Below are 20957 nucleotides of genomic sequence, written 5' to 3'. Positions count from 1 at the left end.
GCAAGGTAGCATACATGATACATCCTGAACAATTCAATGTCACAGTAAGGTAGCATACCTCCTGAAAAATTCAATGTCACAGTAAGGAAGCATACCTCCTGAACAATTCAATATTTCAGTAAGGTAGCATACATCCTGAACAGTGCAATTTACCAGTAAGGTAGCATACATCCTTAACAATGCAATGTCGCAGTAAGGTAGCATACATCCTTAACAATACAATGTCACAGCAAGGTAGCATACATCCTTAACAATACAATGTCACAGTAAGGTAGCATACATCCTTGACAATTGAATATGACAGTAAGGTAGCATGCATCCTTAACAATTCAATGTTTCAGTAAGGAAGCATACATCCTTAACAATTCAATGTCACAGTAAGGTAGCATACATCCTGAACAATGCAGAGTCACAGTAAGGTTCAATGTTTCAGTAAGGAAGCATACATCCTTAAAGGCAGCATACATCCATAACAATTCAATGTCGCAGTAAGGTAGCATACATCGTTATCAATTCAATGTCAAAGTAAGGTAGCATACATCCTTAACAATACAATGTCACAGTAAGGTAACATATATCGTTAACAATTCATTGTAAAAGTAAAGTAGCATACATCCTTAACAATTCAAAGTTTCTGTCAGGTAGCATACATCCCGAACTTTGCAATTTACCAGTAAGGTAGCATATATAAATAACAATGCAATGTCACAGTAAAGAAGCATACATCCTGAACAATGCAATTTACCAATAAGGTAGCATACATCCTTGACAATGTAATGTCACAGTAAGGTAGCATACATGCTTAACAATACAATGTCACAGCAAGCTAGCATACATCCTTAACAATACAATGTCACAGTAAGGTAACATATATCGTTAACAATTCATTGTAAAAGTAAAGTAGCATACATCCTTAACAATTCAAAGTTTCTGTCAGGTAGCATACATCCCGAACTTTGCAATTTACCAGTAAGGTAGCATATATAAATAACAATGCAATGTCACAGTAAAGAAGCATACATCCTGAACAATACAATTTACCAATAAGGTAGCATACATCCATAACAATGCAATGTCACAGTAAAGAAGCATACATCCTGAACAATACAATTTACCAATAAGGTAGCATACATCCATAACAATGCAATGTCACAGTAAAGAAGCATACATCCTGAACAATACAATTTACCAATAAGGTAGCATACATCCATAACAATGCAATGTCACAGTAAAGAAGCATACATCCTGAACAATACAATTTACCAATAAGGTAGCATACATCCATAACAATGCAATGTCACAGTAAAGAAGCATACATCCTGAACAATACAATTTACCAATAAGGTAGCATACATACTTGACAATGTAATGTCACCGTAAGGTAGCATACATCCTTAACAATGCAATGTGTCAGTAAGGCAGCATACATCCATAACAATTCAATGTCGCAGTAAGGTAGCATACCTCCTTAACAATACAATGTCACAGTAAGGTAGCATGCATCCTTAGCAATGTAATATCACAGCAAGGTAGCATACATGCTTAACAATATACATGCTTAGCAATACAATGTCACAGCAAGGTAGCGTACATCCTTAACAATTCAATGTCACAGTAAGGTAGCATACATGCTTAACAATACAATGTCACAGCAAGGTAGCATACATCCCTAACAATACAATGTCACAGTAAGGTAGGTAAGGTAGCATACATCGTGAACAATGCAATATCACATTAAGGTAACATACATCCGTGACAATGCAATGTCACAGTAAGGTAGCGTACATCCTTAACAATACAATGTTGCAGTAGGATAGTATACATCCTTAACAATGCAATATTATAGTAAGGTAGGATACATCCTTAACAATGTAATGTCACAGTAAGGTAGCATACATCGTTAACAGTTCATTGTCAAAGTAAGGTAGTATACATCCTTAACAATTCAATGTTTCAGTAAGGAAGCATACATCCTTAACAATTCAATGTCACAGTAAGGTAGCATACATGCTTAACAATACAATGTCAAAGCAAGGTAGCATACGTCATTAACATTGTAATGTCACAGCAAGGTAGCATACATCCCTAACAATACAATGTCACAGTAAGGTAGGTAAGGTAGCATACATCGTGAACAATGCAATATCACATTAAGGTAGCATACATCCTCTACAATGCAGTGTCATAATAGGATAATATACATCCTTAACAATACAATGTCAAGTAAGGAAGCATACATCCTTAACTATCAATGTCACAGTAAAGTAGCATACATCCTTAACAATTCAAAGTTTCTGTCAGGTAGCATACATCCCGAACTTAGCAATTTACCAGTAAGGTAGCATATATAATCCTTATCAAATCAATGTCGCAGTAAGGAAACATACATCCTTAACTATCAATGTCGCAGTAAAGTAGCATACATTCTTAACAATGTAAGGTCAGAGCAAGGCAGCATACATCCTTAACAATACAATGTCAAGTAAGGAAGCATACATCCTTAACTATCAATGTCATAGTAAAGTAGCATACATTCTTAACAATGTAAGGTCAGAGCAAGGCAGCATACATCCTTAACAATACAATGTCGCAGTAGGATAGTAAACATCCTTTACAATGCAATGTCACAGTAAGGTAGCGTACATCCTTAACAATACAATGTCGCAGTAGGATAGTAAACATCCTTTACAATGCAATGTCACAGTAAGGTAGCGTACATCCTTAACAATACAATGTTGCAGTAGGATAGTATACATCCTTAACAATGCAATTTACCAGTAAGGTGGCATACATCCTTAACAATGAAATGTCAAAGTAAAGTAGCATACCTTCTTAACAATACAATGTCACAGTAAGGTAGCATGCATCCTTAACAATGTAATATCACAGCAAGGTAGCATACATGCTTAACCATACAATGTCAAAGCAAGGTAGCATACGTCATTAACATTGTAATGTCACAGCAAGGTAGCATACATCCCTAACAATACAATGTCACAGTAAGGTAGGTAAGGTAGCATACATCGTGAACAATGCAATATCACATTAAGGTAACATACATCCGTGACAATGCAATGTCACAGTAAGGTAGCGTACATCCTTAACAATACAATGTCGCGGTAGGATAATATACATCGTTAACAATGCAATGTCACAGTAGTATAGTATACATCCATTACAATGTCACGGTAAGGTAGCAAACATCATTAACAGTTCAATGTCACAGTAATGTAGAATACATCCTTAACAATGCAATGTTACAGTATGGTAGCATACATTAACAATACAATGTTGCAGTAGGATAGTATACATCCTTAACAATGCAATTTACCAGTAAGGTGGCATACATCCTTAACAATGAAATGTCAAAGTAAAGTAGCATACCTTCTTAACAATACAATGTCACAGTAAGGAAGCAGACATCCTTAACTATCAATGTCACAGTAAAGTAGCATACATTCTAAACAATGTAATGTCAGAGCAAGGCAGCATACATCCTTAACAATACAATGTCACAGCAAGGTAGCATACATCCTTAACAATTAAATGTCACAGTAAGGTAGCATACCTCCTTAACAATACAATGTCACAGTAAGGAAGCAGACATCCTTAACTATCAATGTCACAGTAAAGTAGCATACATCCTTAACAATACAATGTCGCAGTAGGATAATATACATCGTTAACAATGCAATGTCACAGTAGTATAGTATACATCCATTACAATGTCACAGTAAGGTAGCAAACATCATTAACAGTTCAATGTCACAGTAATGTAGAATACATCCTTAACAATGCAATGTTACAGTATGGTAGCATACATCCTTAACAATTCAATGTCACAGTAAGGTAGTATACATCCTTAACAATTCAATGTCACAGTAAGGTAGTATACATCCTTAACAATGTCGCAGTTAGGTACATTGTAGCATAAATCCTTACCAATGTCACAATAAGGTAGCATACATCATTAACAATGTAATGTCACAGTAAGGTAGCATACATCCTTAACAATGCAATATCACAGTAAGGTAGCATACATCCTTAACAATACAATGTCACAGTAACGTAGCATACATCCTTAACAATGCAATGTCACAGTAAGGTAGTATATATCCTTAACAATACAATGTCACAGCAAGGTAGCATACATCCTTAACAATGCAATGTCACAGTAAGGTAGCATACATCCTTAACAATGCAATGTCACAGTAAGGTAGCATACATCCTTAACAATACAATGTCACAGTAAGGTAGTATACATCCTTAACAAGTCAATGTCGCAGTAGGATAGTATACATCTTTAACAATACAATGTCACAGAAAGGTAGCATACATCCTTACCAATACAATGTCACAGTAAGGTAGCATACCTCCTTAACAATGTAATGTTTCAGTAAGGTAGCATACATCCTGAACAATACAATTTACCAGTAAGGTAGCGTACATCCTTAACAATACAATGTCACAGAAAGGTAGCATACATCCTTAACAATACAATGTCACAGTAAGGTAGCATACATTCTTAACGATTCAATGTTTCAGTAAGGTAGTATACATCCTGAAAAATGCAATTTACCAGTAAGGTAGCATACATCCTTAACAATACAATGTCACAGTAAGGTAGCATACATCCTTAACAATACAATGTCACAGTAAGGTAGCATACATCCTGAACAATTCAATGTCTCAGTAAGGTAGCATACATCCTAAACAATTCAATGTCAAAGTAAGGTAGCTACATCCTTAACAATGCAATGTCACACTGAGGCAACACACATCCTCAATAATACAATGTCACAGTAAGGTAGTATACATCCTTAACAATGCAATGTCACAGTAAGGTAGCATACATACTTAGCTATTCAATGTCACAGTAAGGTAGTATACATCCTTAACAATGCAATGTCACAGTTAGGTAGCATACATCCTTAAGTCTCCATGTTGAGTTAAGGTAGCATACTCGTAGCATATGTTTGCTAGCCAAGTGTTTAGGTTCATTTAAGAGTATGTAGATCGTACCAGATCATAACCCTTGTACGCTCATATTAGTAAAAAGTGTTCTGTCTGACAGTTTGTCAAATTATAAATGGGCATTTTACACATTTTATATAAAGTGTAAACTGTCATGACACTTTGTCAATTTATGCATGGCAGTCGTACCCTTGGCTAGCAAAGATGCATGTAAAAGTAAGGCAGAATACATCCAGGAGTGTAGCTAGTCCTTTGTCGGGTCGTTTGAAGTTTGGAGTGGGACCAGGACATGGCCTTGGTAAGGAGACAAAGGGTTCTACAAACAGTGTGTTTTGTCTTGTTTCTCTGTTTGAAAATTTCGTGGATTCACCTGCATACCAGCATATAGACAGCTACATGCATGACATTCTTAACAATGCATGTCACAAAAAGGTAGAATACGCCCTTAAGTCTCCATATCACAGTAAGGTAGCATACATCCTTAAGTTTCCATATCACAGTTAGGTAGAATACACCCTTAGTCTCCATATCAGAGGATTCTAAGTAAGGTAGCATACATCCTTAAGTCTTCATATGCATGTCACAGAAATTGTATTCTGAGTAAGGTAGGATACACCCTTAAATCTCCATATCACAGAAAGGTAGGATACACCCTTAAACCTCCATATCACCATTAGAAATGAATGTCAGCTGATATAACCTTTATGAGAAAAAAGTAAACAAACTTGCCAAAAAAAAATGATGAAATGATTTCTTACAAAGATAATTTGCATATTTTTTTGTGCCGTGTTAAAAGAATATAAAGAAAAAAATGTAATTTCTATCATATCATTTAAACATTGCATGTAGTTTGGGAGCTTTCATTCATTTAATTTAGTTTTTTAACTACAGTCACTTAATTAGTTATGATCTAGCATCATCTTTTAGTAAGATGAAATAAATTGTGTGTATTGTATCAAAGAAAAAATATTCGAGTTAGGGTTTGATGATATATCGTGAAGTCTTGAAGATTAATTTTATTCTGTTATTGATTTGCCCAAAATAAATATATAGTAGTCTAGGTTGTTTTTTGAAAATAAGAATATTGTGAAATGTATCCGTAATTTTACAGAAAAATATTGACCTAACATATATTTTCACTGCTTGCTATGTTAAATGGGCAAATAACTCCAAGAAAAATAAAACAAAATAAATTAAATTATGACCTTTTTTCGTTGGTGATGATTATGTGCAGAGCGCTAGTGCTCGCTACATTATAGCTATGAACTTGTCAGAACATTATAATTATGAATAACTTAATTAAGGATGCCAAAAACTAAATACACATGAGAAAATTTACTGCCAAAATGATGCAAAGAAATAGAATACTTTATATGTTTTGCATGCACTGTCTTTAAATAGATTAAATTTCCTCTAATCTTTGTTCCGATTCGGTCCGGATTCGATTATTTGTTTACACGTCACCATGTGCTTCCTGTTTACGTTTTTTTTTCTCGAATGCCAACTTGTTGTCCAGTCGGGATCCTAGAAAACACTTTCTCGCCACTGACAATGAAGATTGAAATGCATTATAACAACAATACCCCTTTTGTAATATATATTTCTTGTTTCGTATGTTCAACACTTCGTTATTAGCAAGTTTAAAGAAATGTACAGTCTACCTGTCAGAAACTTGTCAAACAGGTTTTGCATTGCTTGAATAGATTTCTATTTTTAGCAAACGTCAACACCGGGAACGGTCTATTCTGGTACGTAAACGCTCAACCTGTTTACCATTTTCGTTGTGATATTTTTTGGATTTTCGTAATAATTGAGTTAACTTAAAACAGTAAGTATGTTATTTTAACATTTTCACAAGCTTATCCCGGTTTGACAAATACATTAAATGATTTTGTCTTTTGGAAATCAGTACATTCATAACGTTGAACGGGCTGCTTTGAACAACATGCATCATCACATTTTAGTTAACTTTGTCGTAATCTCAGTTTTATTTTAAAACATATATAAATAATACTACCCGTATTTGAATATGATCATTGCTTTTAATACATGATCACAGCTTTTTGTCTTGAACAGGCAGACAGGTTTGACACAATCCTTCATGTACGGGTAATAATCCTTCACTTGGGTAACAGTTACTACAGCAATTTTATTACAGAAATGGAGAATAAAGTAAAATGAAAACACATACAATTCTTATCAAAATTATTAGTTCACAAGGGTACAGTCAATCTTTCACTACAATCCAATAAATAGAGGTACACCCAAAATAGTGATTGATTTACAAGCCTCCAAAAAGAGGGTAAAATCACTCCAAATTTATACATGTACCTGTTGATAGGGTGGTAAAATTGATTGACATATATTTTTATAATGCTGGTGTACTATTTTTATGAAGACATCAGCCATAATTCCTTATAATAGACCAAATTAAGGGAGCTTGATCTGTATGATTTTGATAAAAAGGAGATTACTGTTCATTAAAAAAAAATGAAGACTGCAGTGGGGCAGGGATGCTTAAATCCTATATTGCTACTGTTAGAAGATATATAGGCATGCATATTAGATTTGTTTGAAGTTTGCACACTATTTTTACCCTACGTAGATGTTATCTTGAGCAGTTGTACATGGTAGACCAGATTTAGATGTATAGCACAATTTTCTTTTATGGTTTTTAATTTTTACCAGGCTTGGGCAAGATGACGACAGGAAACAAGACAGCACGGGTGATTTTTCTGGTTTGCGACTTTATCTTCTTGGTAAGTAGGTACATTTATATGTTTTTTCGTACAATATGTGCTCCAACAAAATTTGAGTTACTGTTTTGCTAATTAAATTTCATAAAAAATAAGAGTATAAATTCAACCTAAATAATTTGACTTCAAATTGAACAGGGTTAATTATTTCTTTTCTTCATTTGCAGATAATGGGGATCGGAATCTTCATAGCAGGAATCTACCTGAAGGTCTCCCGCGCTGACTTTACCGAGGTGTTGGACAGTAAGGAATTTAACTTTGCCACAGCACTGATGGTCTCTGCTGGGATCATAGTTGTGGTGGTGGCCATTATTGGACTGATCGGAGAGCGACTACAGAACCAATGCGTGCTAGGAGTAGTAAGTGACTTGCCTTCATCTTCTAATCAAAGAAAGAAACCTAAAGATTGTATCCTTGATACTCCAGGGGTTACACTCACTTGCGCTCTCTGCACCTCATGAATATGTCATAGCAAAATTGAAGGCTCGGTGTGCACCACCTTGTTTGTGAGACAAGAAGCTAGACTGGTTTGATCCTTTGATGTACATTAAATGAATCTCGCTGTCGCTTATCGGGTAAATTGACTGGCTTTGAACTCGGGTATCGCTCGTCTGTTATCTTCAAGGACAGGTATCAGCCTGGTATTTTTTTTTTACCCGAGTCCAATCAAACAGCTATCTTTGTGCCTTCAATTTTGCTGTGACATATTTAAGGGGTGCAGAGAGTGTAAGTGAGCGTAACCCCTGAAGTATTGAGGTTGCTAAAAGATATGTTACTTGTTTCTTAAGGTGACTGTTAAAAAACAGTTTCTTTCGGTTACTTTTGACATGCACTCAGGTAAATTTGTAATTTTTATACCCCATCATGAAGTGTTCTGACTTCACTTTGACAAACTAATTTTGCTGTGTTAACAGATTGGATTGATATTGTGATAAATTGTCACAATTATTGTGAATGTAGCAATTTAGGATTAATGGTCAGGAATGATTCTAATTGTAGGGTTTGTTATTAGATGTTATTGTTTTTAATTGTGCTTGCTGTTTTGTGTATTTTCAGTACCTGATCTGTGTTATACTTATCTTCTGTTTGGAACTAGCAGCTGGTATTACTGGAGCTATCTACAGAAATAGGGTTAGTGGATAAACAGTGTTGTATCAATATACCATACAGCAGGATATTTCCGCGAGCAGGATATTCACGATGCCGCAGGTCAATAATGTGATCACAAAATCTGATCTGCAGAATAATATTACAAGTAAAATTGACCATGATGAATAACTTCATAACCATAATGTTGCAATGAAATAGGGAGCATGTCGTTATAACCATTCATATATGTCAAGAGTAATACAATACGATGTTNTACAATGTCACAGTAAGGTAGCATACATCCTTAACAATACAATGTCACAGTAAGGTAGCATACATCCTGAACAATTCAATGTCTCAGTAAGGTAGCATACATCCTAAACAATTCAATGTCAAAGTAAGGTAGCTACATCCTTAACAATGCAATGTCACACTGAGGCAACACACATCCTCAATAATACAATGTCACAGTAAGGTAGTATACATCCTTAACAATGCAATGTCACAGTAAGGTAGCATACATACTTAGCTATTCAATGTCACAGTAAGGTAGTATACATCCTTAACAATGCAATGTCACAGTTAGGTAGCATACATCCTTAACAATGCAATGTCACAGTTAGGTAGCATACATCCTTAAGTCTCCATGTTGAGTTAAGGTAGCATACTCGTAGCATATGTTTGCTAGCCAAGTGTTTAGGTTCATTTAAGAGTATGTAGATCGTACCAGATCATAACCCTTGTACGCTCATATTAGTAAAAAGTGTTCTGTCTGACAGTTTGTCAAATTATAAATGGGCATTTTACACATTTTATATAAAGTGTAAACTGTCATGACACTTTGTCAATTTATGCATGGCAGTCGTACCCTTGGCTAGCAAAGATGCATGTAAAAGTAAGGCAGAATACATCCAGGAGTGTAGCTAGTCCTTTGTCGGGTCGTTTGAAGTTTGGAGTGGGACCAGGACATGGCCTTGGTAAGGAGACAAAGGGTTCTACAAACAGTGTGTTTTGTCTTGTTTCTCTGTTTGAAAATTTCGTGGATTCACCTGCATACCAGCATATAGACAGCTACATGCATGACATTCTTAACAATGCATGTCACAAAAAGGTAGAATACGCCCTTAAGTCTCCATATCACAGTAAGGTAGCATACATCCTTAAGTTTCCATATCACAGTTAGGTAGAATACACCCTTAGTCTCCATATCAGAGGATTCTAAGTAAGGTAGCATACATCCTTAAGTCTTCATATGCATGTCACAGAAATTGTATTCTGAGTAAGGTAGGATACACCCTTAAATCTCCATATCACAGAAAGGTAGGATACACCCTTAAACCTCCATATCACCATTAGAAATGAATGTCAGCTGATATAACCTTTATGAGAAAAAAGTAAACAAACTTGCCAAAAAAAAATGATGAAATGATTTCTTACAAAGATAATTTGCATATTTTTTTGTGCCGTGTTAAAAGAATATAAAGAAAAAAATGTAATTTCTATCATATCATTTAAACATTGCATGTAGTTTGGGAGCTTTCATTCATTTAATTTAGTTTTTTAACTACAGTCACTTAATTAGTTATGATCTAGCATCATCTTTTAGTAAGATGAAATAAATTGTGTGTATTGTATCAAAGAAAAAATATTCGAGTTAGGGTTTGATGATATATCGTGAAGTCTTGAAGATTAATTTTATTCTGTTATTGATTTGCCCAAAATAAATATATAGTAGTCTAGGTTGTTTTTTGAAAATAAGAATATTGTGAAATGTATCCGTAATTTTACAGAAAAATATTGACCTAACATATATTTTCACTGCTTGCTATGTTAAATGGGCAAATAACTCCAAGAAAAATAAAACAAAATAAATTAAATTATGACCTTTTTTCGTTGGTGATGATTATGTGCAGAGCGCTAGTGCTCGCTACATTATAGCTATGAACTTGTCAGAACATTATAATTATGAATAACTTAATTAAGGATGCCAAAAACTAAATACACATGAGAAAATTTACTGCCAAAATGATGCAAAGAAATAGAATACTTTATATGTTTTGCATGCACTGTCTTTAAATAGATTAAATTTCCTCTAATCTTTGTTCCGATTCGGTCCGGATTCGATTATTTGTTTACACGTCACCATGTGCTTCCTGTTTACGTTTTTTTTTCTCGAATGCCAACTTGTTGTCCAGTCGGGATCCTAGAAAACACTTTCTCGCCACTGACAATGAAGATTGAAATGCATTATAACAACAATACCCCTTTTGTAATATATATTTCTTGTTTCGTATGTTCAACACTTCGTTATTAGCAAGTTTAAAGAAATGTACAGTCTACCTGTCAGAAACTTGTCAAACAGGTTTTGCATTGCTTGAATAGATTTCTATTTTTAGCAAACGTCAACACCGGGAACGGTCTATTCTGGTACGTAAACGCTCAACCTGTTTACCATTTTCGTTGTGATATTTTTTGGATTTTCGTAATAATTGAGTTAACTTAAAACAGTAAGTATGTTATTTTAACATTTTCACAAGCTTATCCCGGTTTGACAAATACATTAAATGATTTTGTCTTTTGGAAATCAGTACATTCATAACGTTGAACGGGCTGCTTTGAACAACATGCATCATCACATTTTAGTTAACTTTGTCGTAATCTCAGTTTTATTTTAAAACATATATAAATAATACTACCCGTATTTGAATATGATCATTGCTTTTAATACATGATCACAGCTTTTTGTCTTGAACAGGCAGACAGGTTTGACACAATCCTTCATGTACGGGTAATAATCCTTCACTTGGGTAACAGTTACTACAGCAATTTTATTACAGAAATGGAGAATAAAGTAAAATGAAAACACATACAATTCTTATCAAAATTATTAGTTCACAAGGGTACAGTCAATCTTTCACTACAATCCAATAAATAGAGGTACACCCAAAATAGTGATTGATTTACAAGCCTCCAAAAAGAGGGTAAAATCACTCCAAATTTATACATGTACCTGTTGATAGGGTGGTAAAATTGATTGACATATATTTTTATAATGCTGGTGTACTATTTTTATGAAGACATCAGCCATAATTCCTTATAATAGACCAAATTAAGGGAGCTTGATCTGTATGATTTTGATAAAAAGGAGATTACTGTTCATTAAAAAAAAATGAAGACTGCAGTGGGGCAGGGATGCTTAAATCCTATATTGCTACTGTTAGAAGATATATAGGCATGCATATTAGATTTGTTTGAAGTTTGCACACTATTTTTACCCTACGTAGATGTTATCTTGAGCAGTTGTACATGGTAGACCAGATTTAGATGTATAGCACAATTTTCTTTTATGGTTTTTAATTTTTACCAGGCTTGGGCAAGATGACGACAGGAAACAAGACAGCACGGGTGATTTTTCTGGTTTGCGACTTTATCTTCTTGGTAAGTAGGTACATTTATATGTTTTTTCGTACAATATGTGCTCCAACAAAATTTGAGTTACTGTTTTGCTAATTAAATTTCATAAAAAATAAGAGTATAAATTCAACCTAAATAATTTGACTTCAAATTGAACAGGGTTAATTATTTCTTTTCTTCATTTGCAGATAATGGGGATCGGAATCTTCATAGCAGGAATCTACCTGAAGGTCTCCCGCGCTGACTTTACCGAGGTGTTGGACAGTAAGGAATTTAACTTTGCCACAGCACTGATGGTCTCTGCTGGGATCATAGTTGTGGTGGTGGCCATTATTGGACTGATCGGAGAGCGACTACAGAACCAATGCGTGCTAGGAGTAGTAAGTGACTTGCCTTCATCTTCTAATCAAAGAAAGAAACCTAAAGATTGTATCCTTGATACTCCAGGGGTTACACTCACTTGCGCTCTCTGCACCTCATGAATATGTCATAGCAAAATTGAAGGCTCGGTGTGCACCACCTTGTTTGTGAGACAAGAAGCTAGACTGGTTTGATCCTTTGATGTACATTAAATGAATCTCGCTGTCGCTTATCGGGTAAATTGACTGGCTTTGAACTCGGGTATCGCTCGTCTGTTATCTTCAAGGACAGGTATCAGCCTGGTATTTTTTTTTTACCCGAGTCCAATCAAACAGCTATCTTTGTGCCTTCAATTTTGCTGTGACATATTTAAGGGGTGCAGAGAGTGTAAGTGAGCGTAACCCCTGAAGTATTGAGGTTGCTAAAAGATATGTTACTTGTTTCTTAAGGTGACTGTTAAAAAACAGTTTCTTTCGGTTACTTTTGACATGCACTCAGGTAAATTTGTAATTTTTATACCCCATCATGAAGTGTTCTGACTTCACTTTGACAAACTAATTTTGCTGTGTTAACAGATTGGATTGATATTGTGATAAATTGTCACAATTATTGTGAATGTAGCAATTTAGGATTAATGGTCAGGAATGATTCTAATTGTAGGGTTTGTTATTAGATGTTATTGTTTTTAATTGTGCTTGCTGTTTTGTGTATTTTCAGTACCTGATCTGTGTTATACTTATCTTCTGTTTGGAACTAGCAGCTGGTATTACTGGAGCTATCTACAGAAATAGGGTTAGTGGATAAACAGTGTTGTATCAATATACCATACAGCAGGATATTTCCGCGAGCAGGATATTCACGATGCCGCAGGTCAATAATGTGATCACAAAATCTGATCTGCAGAATAATATTACAAGTAAAATTGACCATGATGAATAACTTCATAACCATAATGTTGCAATGAAATAGGGAGCATGTCGTTATAACCATTCATATATGTCAAGAGTAATACAATACGATGTTTGGAAATACATTATATCACACATCAATAATTTGTTGATAATTTGTTTAACAAAATACACTTACTTGTTGTTGCACAATATGCAGCTGTTATATAGCGTATTCATTTGACTTTTTAACATTTTAAAACATTGCTAAAATTGAATTCCTTCACAAGCCTAGATTTAATTTTCTATTTTTTTGGTAAAAATTGTGAATATTTAAGGCCGCGTAAATAACTCACTGTACAAAACCATACAATGGTTGCCTCTGGCAATAACACTATTTAATTTTATATATGACATAGGATTCTGCCCGTACTTATGTTACACTCTTTGTCATCACTCTAGTGACGTCATTTCTCAACGGAATTTCATTGAACTTCATACAAGTATTTGGTATGGCAATGCCTTGAACAAGTTTTCATTTTGTGTTTTTATATTGAAGGTCAAGGTCACTGTTACTATTTTTTAGAAAAAAAACATTGTCATCGCTCTAGCAACTTCATAATTAAATCGAATTTCATGAAACTTCATACTAGCGTTTTATATGGCAATGCCTTCAACATGTTATCGTTTCGGGTTTCTACTTTGAAGTTCAAGGTCAATGTTTCTGTTTTTAGAAAAAACTTTTTTGTAACTCTATCGACTTCATTCTTCAACAGAAATTCATGAAACTTGATAGAATTGTTTGCCATGACAATACCTTCTACGGATGCAGTCACTAAAGCAGTAACTGTTACATCATTGAATTTTCTGTTCATTTCCTCATACATATGTCACACGATGTGTGATTGTGAGGGGATTTGTATCACTTGTGATGTCTTGTTTGTCTTCAAAATTAGTTCTTGGTCTGTTCTTCAAAATCTGACATAACTGCTGCTCCAAGAAATAGTTCTAATCTTTCACACAAGCATCAAACCTGTTTTAAATTGAAGTAAGGTAAGACATGGTGCTTTATATTGTTTACAGATAGAAGCAGCCTTGCAGAACGACATGCTGAATGGACTTAAGAATACAGACAACCGTAACGCTTGGGACACAGTACAGGAATTGGTAACATATTTACTCACAACCAGACAAATGTAATATTTGGGACACATTCCGAGAAAGAGTAATGAACTTCAGTCGAACCTCGTTATCTCGAAGAGTCAACGTTGTTGTGGGAAAATTTCAAGTTATCCGAGTATTTGAGTTATAAATTTGGTATGAAGTGCGGTTGGAAATAGCACCAACAGTTGTTGATTTTATTAATAACCAATGCTTATTATCAATCGATGAATGATATACATAATCAATATAACAAATACAGGTATGTAATTTTACAATATACATGCTTACAAAAATACTGTAGAGTAAGTTATTTCCGAAAAACTTACTTTCATTTAACGCGATCAAAACAGTTGGACCATATTGTGAATTCGTTATTAAATATGGACAGGCCTAGTGATTTTTTTTTCTTCTGGCTAGTCTAAAACTTAGCAAAGCCTTTCCAGGTCTGCATTTGTATTTGCAAGTCTTGTCAAGATTTACTTCTGAAGTGTTACATAAAAAAGTTGAACTATCCAGCTGTCTTCGTCTTCGTACTATACAATGCGGAAATGAAAGTGCGCAAGTCTAAAACAAATCACTGTAATGGAGTGTACACATAGTTGATTCTGTAAATGAAAACACACCCAAACATATTATATCGTTCATATAACACATTAATTCATAAAGTTAAATGTGACACCTGACACCTCCTCAGCTCGATGTAATCAACAGTAACTATCGTATTGTTCTTAAATCTCTCGATCGATTTTCAAAGCCATACTGGCTCCTGTAAAAACATGAACCTGTGAAGCTGTCGTAGGTTGTGATTTTAAATGTGGACCTCTTTTATGCATGACCACGCTTTGTGACCAATTTCCGGTTTGCACTGTCGTCTGTTTGGGTGTACAAATCATTAAACGGACTCGCAGTAAGTACAGAACACTGTTAATCAACAGTAATGAAGTTTGTTTTTTTAGCTCACCTGCCCGAGGGCAACTTCTTCTGAAGAACGAACAGGCCTAGAGTCATAATATTGAGCTGAAAGCTTTGTTGGTAGGAGCCTGAACATTTTTTGAGAATGAAAATGACCTTGACCTACTTTCAAGGTCACAGGGGTCAAATATGTCAAACGCTTTAAACAACTTCTTCTGAAGAACTGAAAGGTATACAATCTTCATATTTGGCTGGTAGCTTCCTGGGATAAAGCCCAACAATGTTTAAGAATAAAAATGACCTTGACTTGCTTTCAAGGTCACAGCAGTCAAATATGTGAAACGCTTCAAACGACTTCTTCTGAAGAACTGAGATGTATAGAATCTTCATATTTGACTGGTGGCTTCCTGGGATAGAGCCTGACAAAGTTTGAGAATGAAAATGACCTTGACCTACTTTCAAGGTCTCAGGGGTCAAATGTGTCAAACACTTCAAATGACTTCTTCTGAAGAACTAAAATATAAAGAATCTTCATAGTTGGCTGGTGGTTTTCTGGGATAGAGTCCGACGAAGTTTGAGAATGAAAATGACCTTGACCTTTATAGCTACTTCCAAAGTCTCAGGAATTAAATGTGTCAAACACTTCAAATGACTTCTTCTGAAGAACTGAAAGGTATAGAATCTTCATATTTGGCTGTTGGCTTTCTGGGATAGAGCCCAACAAAGTGTAAAAAAAGAAAATGACCTTGACTTACTTACAAGGTCACAGGGGTCAAATATGTCAAACAATTAACGACTTCTGAATAATCTTTGAGCAAAGTTTTACAATATTTAGCTGGTAGCGTCCTGGGATGGCCCCTGACAAAGTTTGAAAATGAAAATAACCTAGATCTACTTAAAAGGTCACAGGGCTCAAATATGTCAAACAACTTCTAAAAAACCCCCAAAAAACATAGAATCATATAATAATATTTGGGTGCTATTTTCAACAGATGGAGCCAACAAAGTTTGCGAGTGAAATATTTGTAGTACAGGATCATATTTAATGAGAATATTTAGTTATGACTGCTTAAATATTCAGGTGAGCGATACAGGCCCTCTGGGCCATTTGTTTATTTTAAACAACATGGTTTTGACAGTCCGCACACTTTACAATCTGATGCTTTATCGTAAATTCTTTTTACTGATTTAGTTTACTCGTGAAAGATGTTCAAAAGTTTACCCAGAATGGAGAGATGTCAAAAAATTAATAAGTGACAAAATGAAATTTGAACACTATGAAGTAGACAATGTTTTGATGTTGGATTTAAGCTATTAAAACCAATATCTTACTTCAAGGTATCCAAGTTTTTCGACTTTTCTGGGTTCAACTTATCAGAGTTTTATTTAATAAGATAAAGAAGAGATTTGACCGGAGATATACTTCAAGATAAACAGGGTCTTCGAGTTAAAAGAGTTTGAGATAACGAGGTTCGACTGTACTGACAAAAACGAAAAACCCCATTATACTTGAGATGTAGTTTGGAAAATGCTAATGTCAGTGTTTTTTCTTACATCTTTCCACAAGGGGGCTTTACCATTTGTAGTGGGGAAAGGTGTCAGTATTTTCACAAAACCAGAAAAATATGTCTATTTTCTCAAAATGTTAACAATTAACAGAATATTTGGAAATGTATTAATTGACTGTAATTAACTAAATTTACTGAAATTTTATTTGATGTTGATGAAGGGCATATGTAGACACTTTGATAATCTTTAAAAAAAAAAGATAAAGGAAATATTTGTGCAAATTTTTGATTATTTGGGGAGATATGAAAATACAGCTTAAATTGTCAAAGGGAAAGTACTGAAATCAGCCCCAAATGTATCCAATTTTTTTCTTATTTTCTTTGTGACCTGTAATGTATGGAGGTTGGACAATTTTTTCACAACACATCAGAGATTTATCTGAACTTCCATTTATTCCTTATGAGTAATTAACGTTGGAATGGACTCATTTTGCAAAACCTATGATACAGATTAGATTTTACTTTCTTCACTTCTTATTCTTTCTTGTAGTATGAATGCTGTGGTGTACACAATGCCACAGATTGGAATAATGTGTTTGACCCCAGAAATCCAACCTGGATTCCAGACTCCTGCTGTGGCTTTGAAAACTGTGGCACAACTGGGACACAGGTGGCATGGACTATTGTAAGTACAGCAGATACTTTAAAATAAAATGTGTATATAAATTAAAATAAGACACCTGCACCAAAATGAGAGGTCTAGTTTATGGGCTGCAAAATGTATGAAATTAAAAGGACTTTGAATGATGCATAAGTTGATAGGGAAAGCTACTCAAAGCCAGGAAAAAGTCTTTTTGGTTGCTTCGTCTCCAATGTATATGGTAGATATCCACATAAAAAAACCCTGAAATTTCATAATGGACTATTCCAACCTTTGAATTTGAAGAGTTCAAATGTGTCTTCAGGGGTGTATGAGTTAAAAGATGTAGATTACTGAGCTTTGTTATACTGTAAGACATTAACTGGAGCTTGTGGGGTGTCCAGATCAGCAGTTCCAGGAAGACATGATATTTGAGGAATCCGAGGTACATATGACATCATCATGTTTTGATCAGGTGGGACGACAGATAGCACAAGCACTGCAAATGTCTCAAATATAGATGATAGAAGTAAAAAATAAGTTTAACAAAGATGGCAACACTTAATAAGATATATTTTTATACCTCGTCTTTATAACCTCAGATGCTAAGGTTTTGAGTGGTCAGGGATAAATCAGAGTTTGAGGAACACAGGGTATTATTTCGAACAATAATAGTTCCATCAATCCAAAGTTTATTTACGAAGGATATATAAGACACGGTCAGGACCAAGCAAACCATTTGACGAACAAGGGGTATTGGAGTAATGCGAGTTCGAGGAATTTGCCTTCTTGTTATAGTGCAGTTCTGATGGGAAGTGCTAGCTACCTTACTGAACTTGAGAATATTTGTACAGAAAAAAAATTACTTTAAAAATTCAGGCAGTTTTGAAGATGATAAAAACACCATACATGTATTTGCTATGCAAGCCTGTTTTGAGGTTGTAAAAGGAAAGTCATCCACATGCTCCATATTTCAGGGCTGTATTTTCAGGGTGTTGAGAAAAGCATTCACATGTTTTGTATAGCCTAGCTGTTTTGAGGATGTAAAAGCAACTTTTGTGTTTGGTATTTCAGGGTTGTTTTGCGGATGCTAAGGAGTGGCTGGAGATGAACTACTTAACTATCGTCCTTGTGGCTGTGATTGAAGCTGTACTGCAGGTACAAAAGTCATTTTACTAATTCTCATCCGCCATACTTCTGGGGTTACGCTCACTTTCGTTCTCTGCACCCCTGGAATAGGTCATATCAAAACTGAAGGCACAAAGATAGCTGTTTGATTGGTCTCGGGTAAAAAAACACCTGACCAATCGCTAGACTGCTACCTACAAAGGAGCGACACCCGACTTCAAAGCCAATAAGTTTTACCGTTACGTGACCACAAGATTATTTTGATGTACATCAAAGGATTGAACTAGTCTTCTTGTCTCGTCTAAAAGGTGGTGTACACTGAGTCTTCAATTTTGCTATGACATATTCCAGGGTTGAAGAGAGCGTAAGTGAGTGTAACCCCTGGAGTATCAAGGATGATTCATTCTATTCATAGAAATTTGTAATGTCATTTGATTCATAGTCAGCTCCTTTGGGTAGTAAACCTTGTATTTATAAACTAAAATAAAATGATACACATATTTTTTAAAAGTGTTTAAATATGTATCTATAATTAAAAAACAATGTATACTGGAAAATTTTCACTGAGATGATTGCAAATTTATCGCGACAGTGAATAGTACAAAGAATACTGTATATAGTATTAATTATATGTGAAGGACAAAAATAACACTCAACAATCATAAATAACCTGTAAATATTACTATATTTTGTCTTTAAATGCAAGACTATAAACATGTTTTTCTCGTAATACATAAATATATTTGTATAGATCATAGGATTTATGTAAAAATGGAATAGTCAAAACTTGTATTGCTTTAATATGATTATTTTGAGACATCTGAAGGTAATGTTCGGGTTTCTGTTATTTTGAGACATCTGAAGGTGATGTTCGGGTTTCTATTATTTTGAGACATCTGAAGTTAATGTTCGGGTTTCTATTTTTTTGAGACATCTGAAGGTAATGTTCGGGTTTCTTTTTGCAGTTGTTCCTGATTATAATGCCGATAGTACTGATATACTTTATAAGAAAAGAGAAAAAGTACCGATACATGTGATGAACTGGGACTGACTGCTCACTATGGTAACCTGACATGAAGATTTGATTGGCTGTGTGTGGTCACCAATGTAAGGCCACTGTTGACCTTATGTGATAATGAGTGTAAGAATGATGATCATATATGAATCTGTAAGTCGTTATCCGGCATCGAGAGATAATTGAGGCAACAAAGGTGTAAATAAAAGTTTAACAAAATCGTAAACAAAACTATAAACAAAATGTTGACACACCATTCTTGCCACTCATTCTGAACTGTTTCTGTCAATATCTCCGTCGATGAAGTAGTTGCATATATATACCCTGTATTAGACGAATTTTGCTTCTTTAACAAAATAGATACATACATGAAATAGGACCAATGAAATACCTTTAAGACACTCTTTTTGGATGGTTGATACTTTATTTAGAAAACTTTCCACCATATTTATCATATAAATATTTCATAACTTCATGAACTGATCAATAATATAAATGTTAATGAACTTTCATGAATGTAATCAACTTCTGGAGCACTGTACGATGCGTATGAATGTATGGCATATTTGCACAAATACTATTTCCTGTATTGCATCAGTGCATTTCAGGTAACCACAGGGTTCTGATGTTAATAATACTGTCATGGCCATCATATAATTTACAGTATAACCTTATTATGCTGTCATGATTTGCCCCAAGGAATTTTGGTGTTATAAACATGTTTGGCGATTAATCGAGGGAAACTTGTACAGAAATTCTTAAAAAGAGAGAAAATTGGACAGTGAAGCAAGTTGGTGGTAGGCAAGGTTGCAAATGGAATGAGTTGCATTATATCAAGGTTTGACTGTTTATATAATAAGAAGGCACCGTTATATCATTATGAAAGTGCCCCACAGCTATATCATGAGCATGTTCATGACCAATAGATGCCATTAAATGCTCCCCAGGGAGTTGAGAAAGATATTGGCTGGTTGCAAAGGCCCTATTACCACGTATAATAATTTGTGAACCACTATAAGACGAACTAGGTTGTGATAAAGCGGTATATAAGAACCTCAAATTATTATACTTATTATTATTAAAGGGTGGTCATATATTATCTTTATCTAC

General features: G+C 34.7%; 2 protein-coding genes across 6 annotated transcripts; both read left to right on the top strand.

The window, feature by feature from the left end:
• Positions 1-6451: 6451 nt before the first annotated feature.
• Positions 6452-8888, top strand: LOC110448399 (23 kDa integral membrane protein-like). 3 transcript variants are annotated; one of them, XM_021494618.1, is made up of 4 exons: positions 6452-6564; positions 7663-7733; positions 7898-8089; positions 8787-8888. In XM_021494618.1, the coding sequence occupies exons 2-4, from the start codon at positions 7674-7676 to the stop codon at positions 8871-8873; spliced, it is 339 nt and encodes a 112-aa protein (XP_021350293.1). In that variant the 5' UTR covers positions 6452-6564; positions 7663-7673; the 3' UTR covers positions 8874-8888. The 3 variants fall into 3 exon arrangements, with proteins under 3 accessions (XP_021350293.1, XP_021350292.1, XP_021350291.1); XM_021494617.1 differs by lacking the exon at positions 6452-6564 and adding an exon at positions 6601-6722; XM_021494616.1 differs by lacking the exon at positions 6452-6564 and adding an exon at positions 6606-6802.
• Positions 8889-10981: 2093 nt separating this feature from the next.
• On the top strand, positions 10982-20204 carry LOC110448429 (tetraspanin-9-like). Of its 3 annotated transcripts, none has more exons than XM_021494660.1 (8): positions 10982-11088; positions 12187-12257; positions 12422-12613; positions 13311-13385; positions 14564-14647; positions 17615-17749; positions 18779-18862; positions 19798-20204. In XM_021494660.1, exons 2-8 carry the CDS (start codon positions 12198-12200, stop codon positions 19867-19869), a joined length of 702 nt encoding a protein of 233 aa, XP_021350335.1. In that variant the 5' UTR covers positions 10982-11088; positions 12187-12197; the 3' UTR covers positions 19870-20204. The 3 variants fall into 3 exon arrangements, with proteins under 3 accessions (XP_021350335.1, XP_021350333.1, XP_021350334.1); XM_021494658.1 differs by lacking the exon at positions 10982-11088 and adding an exon at positions 11142-11326; XM_021494659.1 differs by lacking the exon at positions 10982-11088 and adding an exon at positions 11145-11246.
• Positions 20205-20957: the final 753 nt, after the last annotated feature.

This window comes from Mizuhopecten yessoensis, unplaced genomic scaffold, assembly GCF_002113885.1.
Source record: "Mizuhopecten yessoensis strain PY_sf001 unplaced genomic scaffold, ASM211388v2 scaffold4033, whole genome shotgun sequence".
In the NCBI taxonomy this organism is placed as follows: domain Eukaryota; kingdom Metazoa; phylum Mollusca; class Bivalvia; order Pectinida; family Pectinidae; genus Mizuhopecten; species Mizuhopecten yessoensis.
The sequence above is the reverse complement of the archived record's forward strand: the minus strand, read 5'-3'. Positions and strand labels throughout refer to the sequence as shown.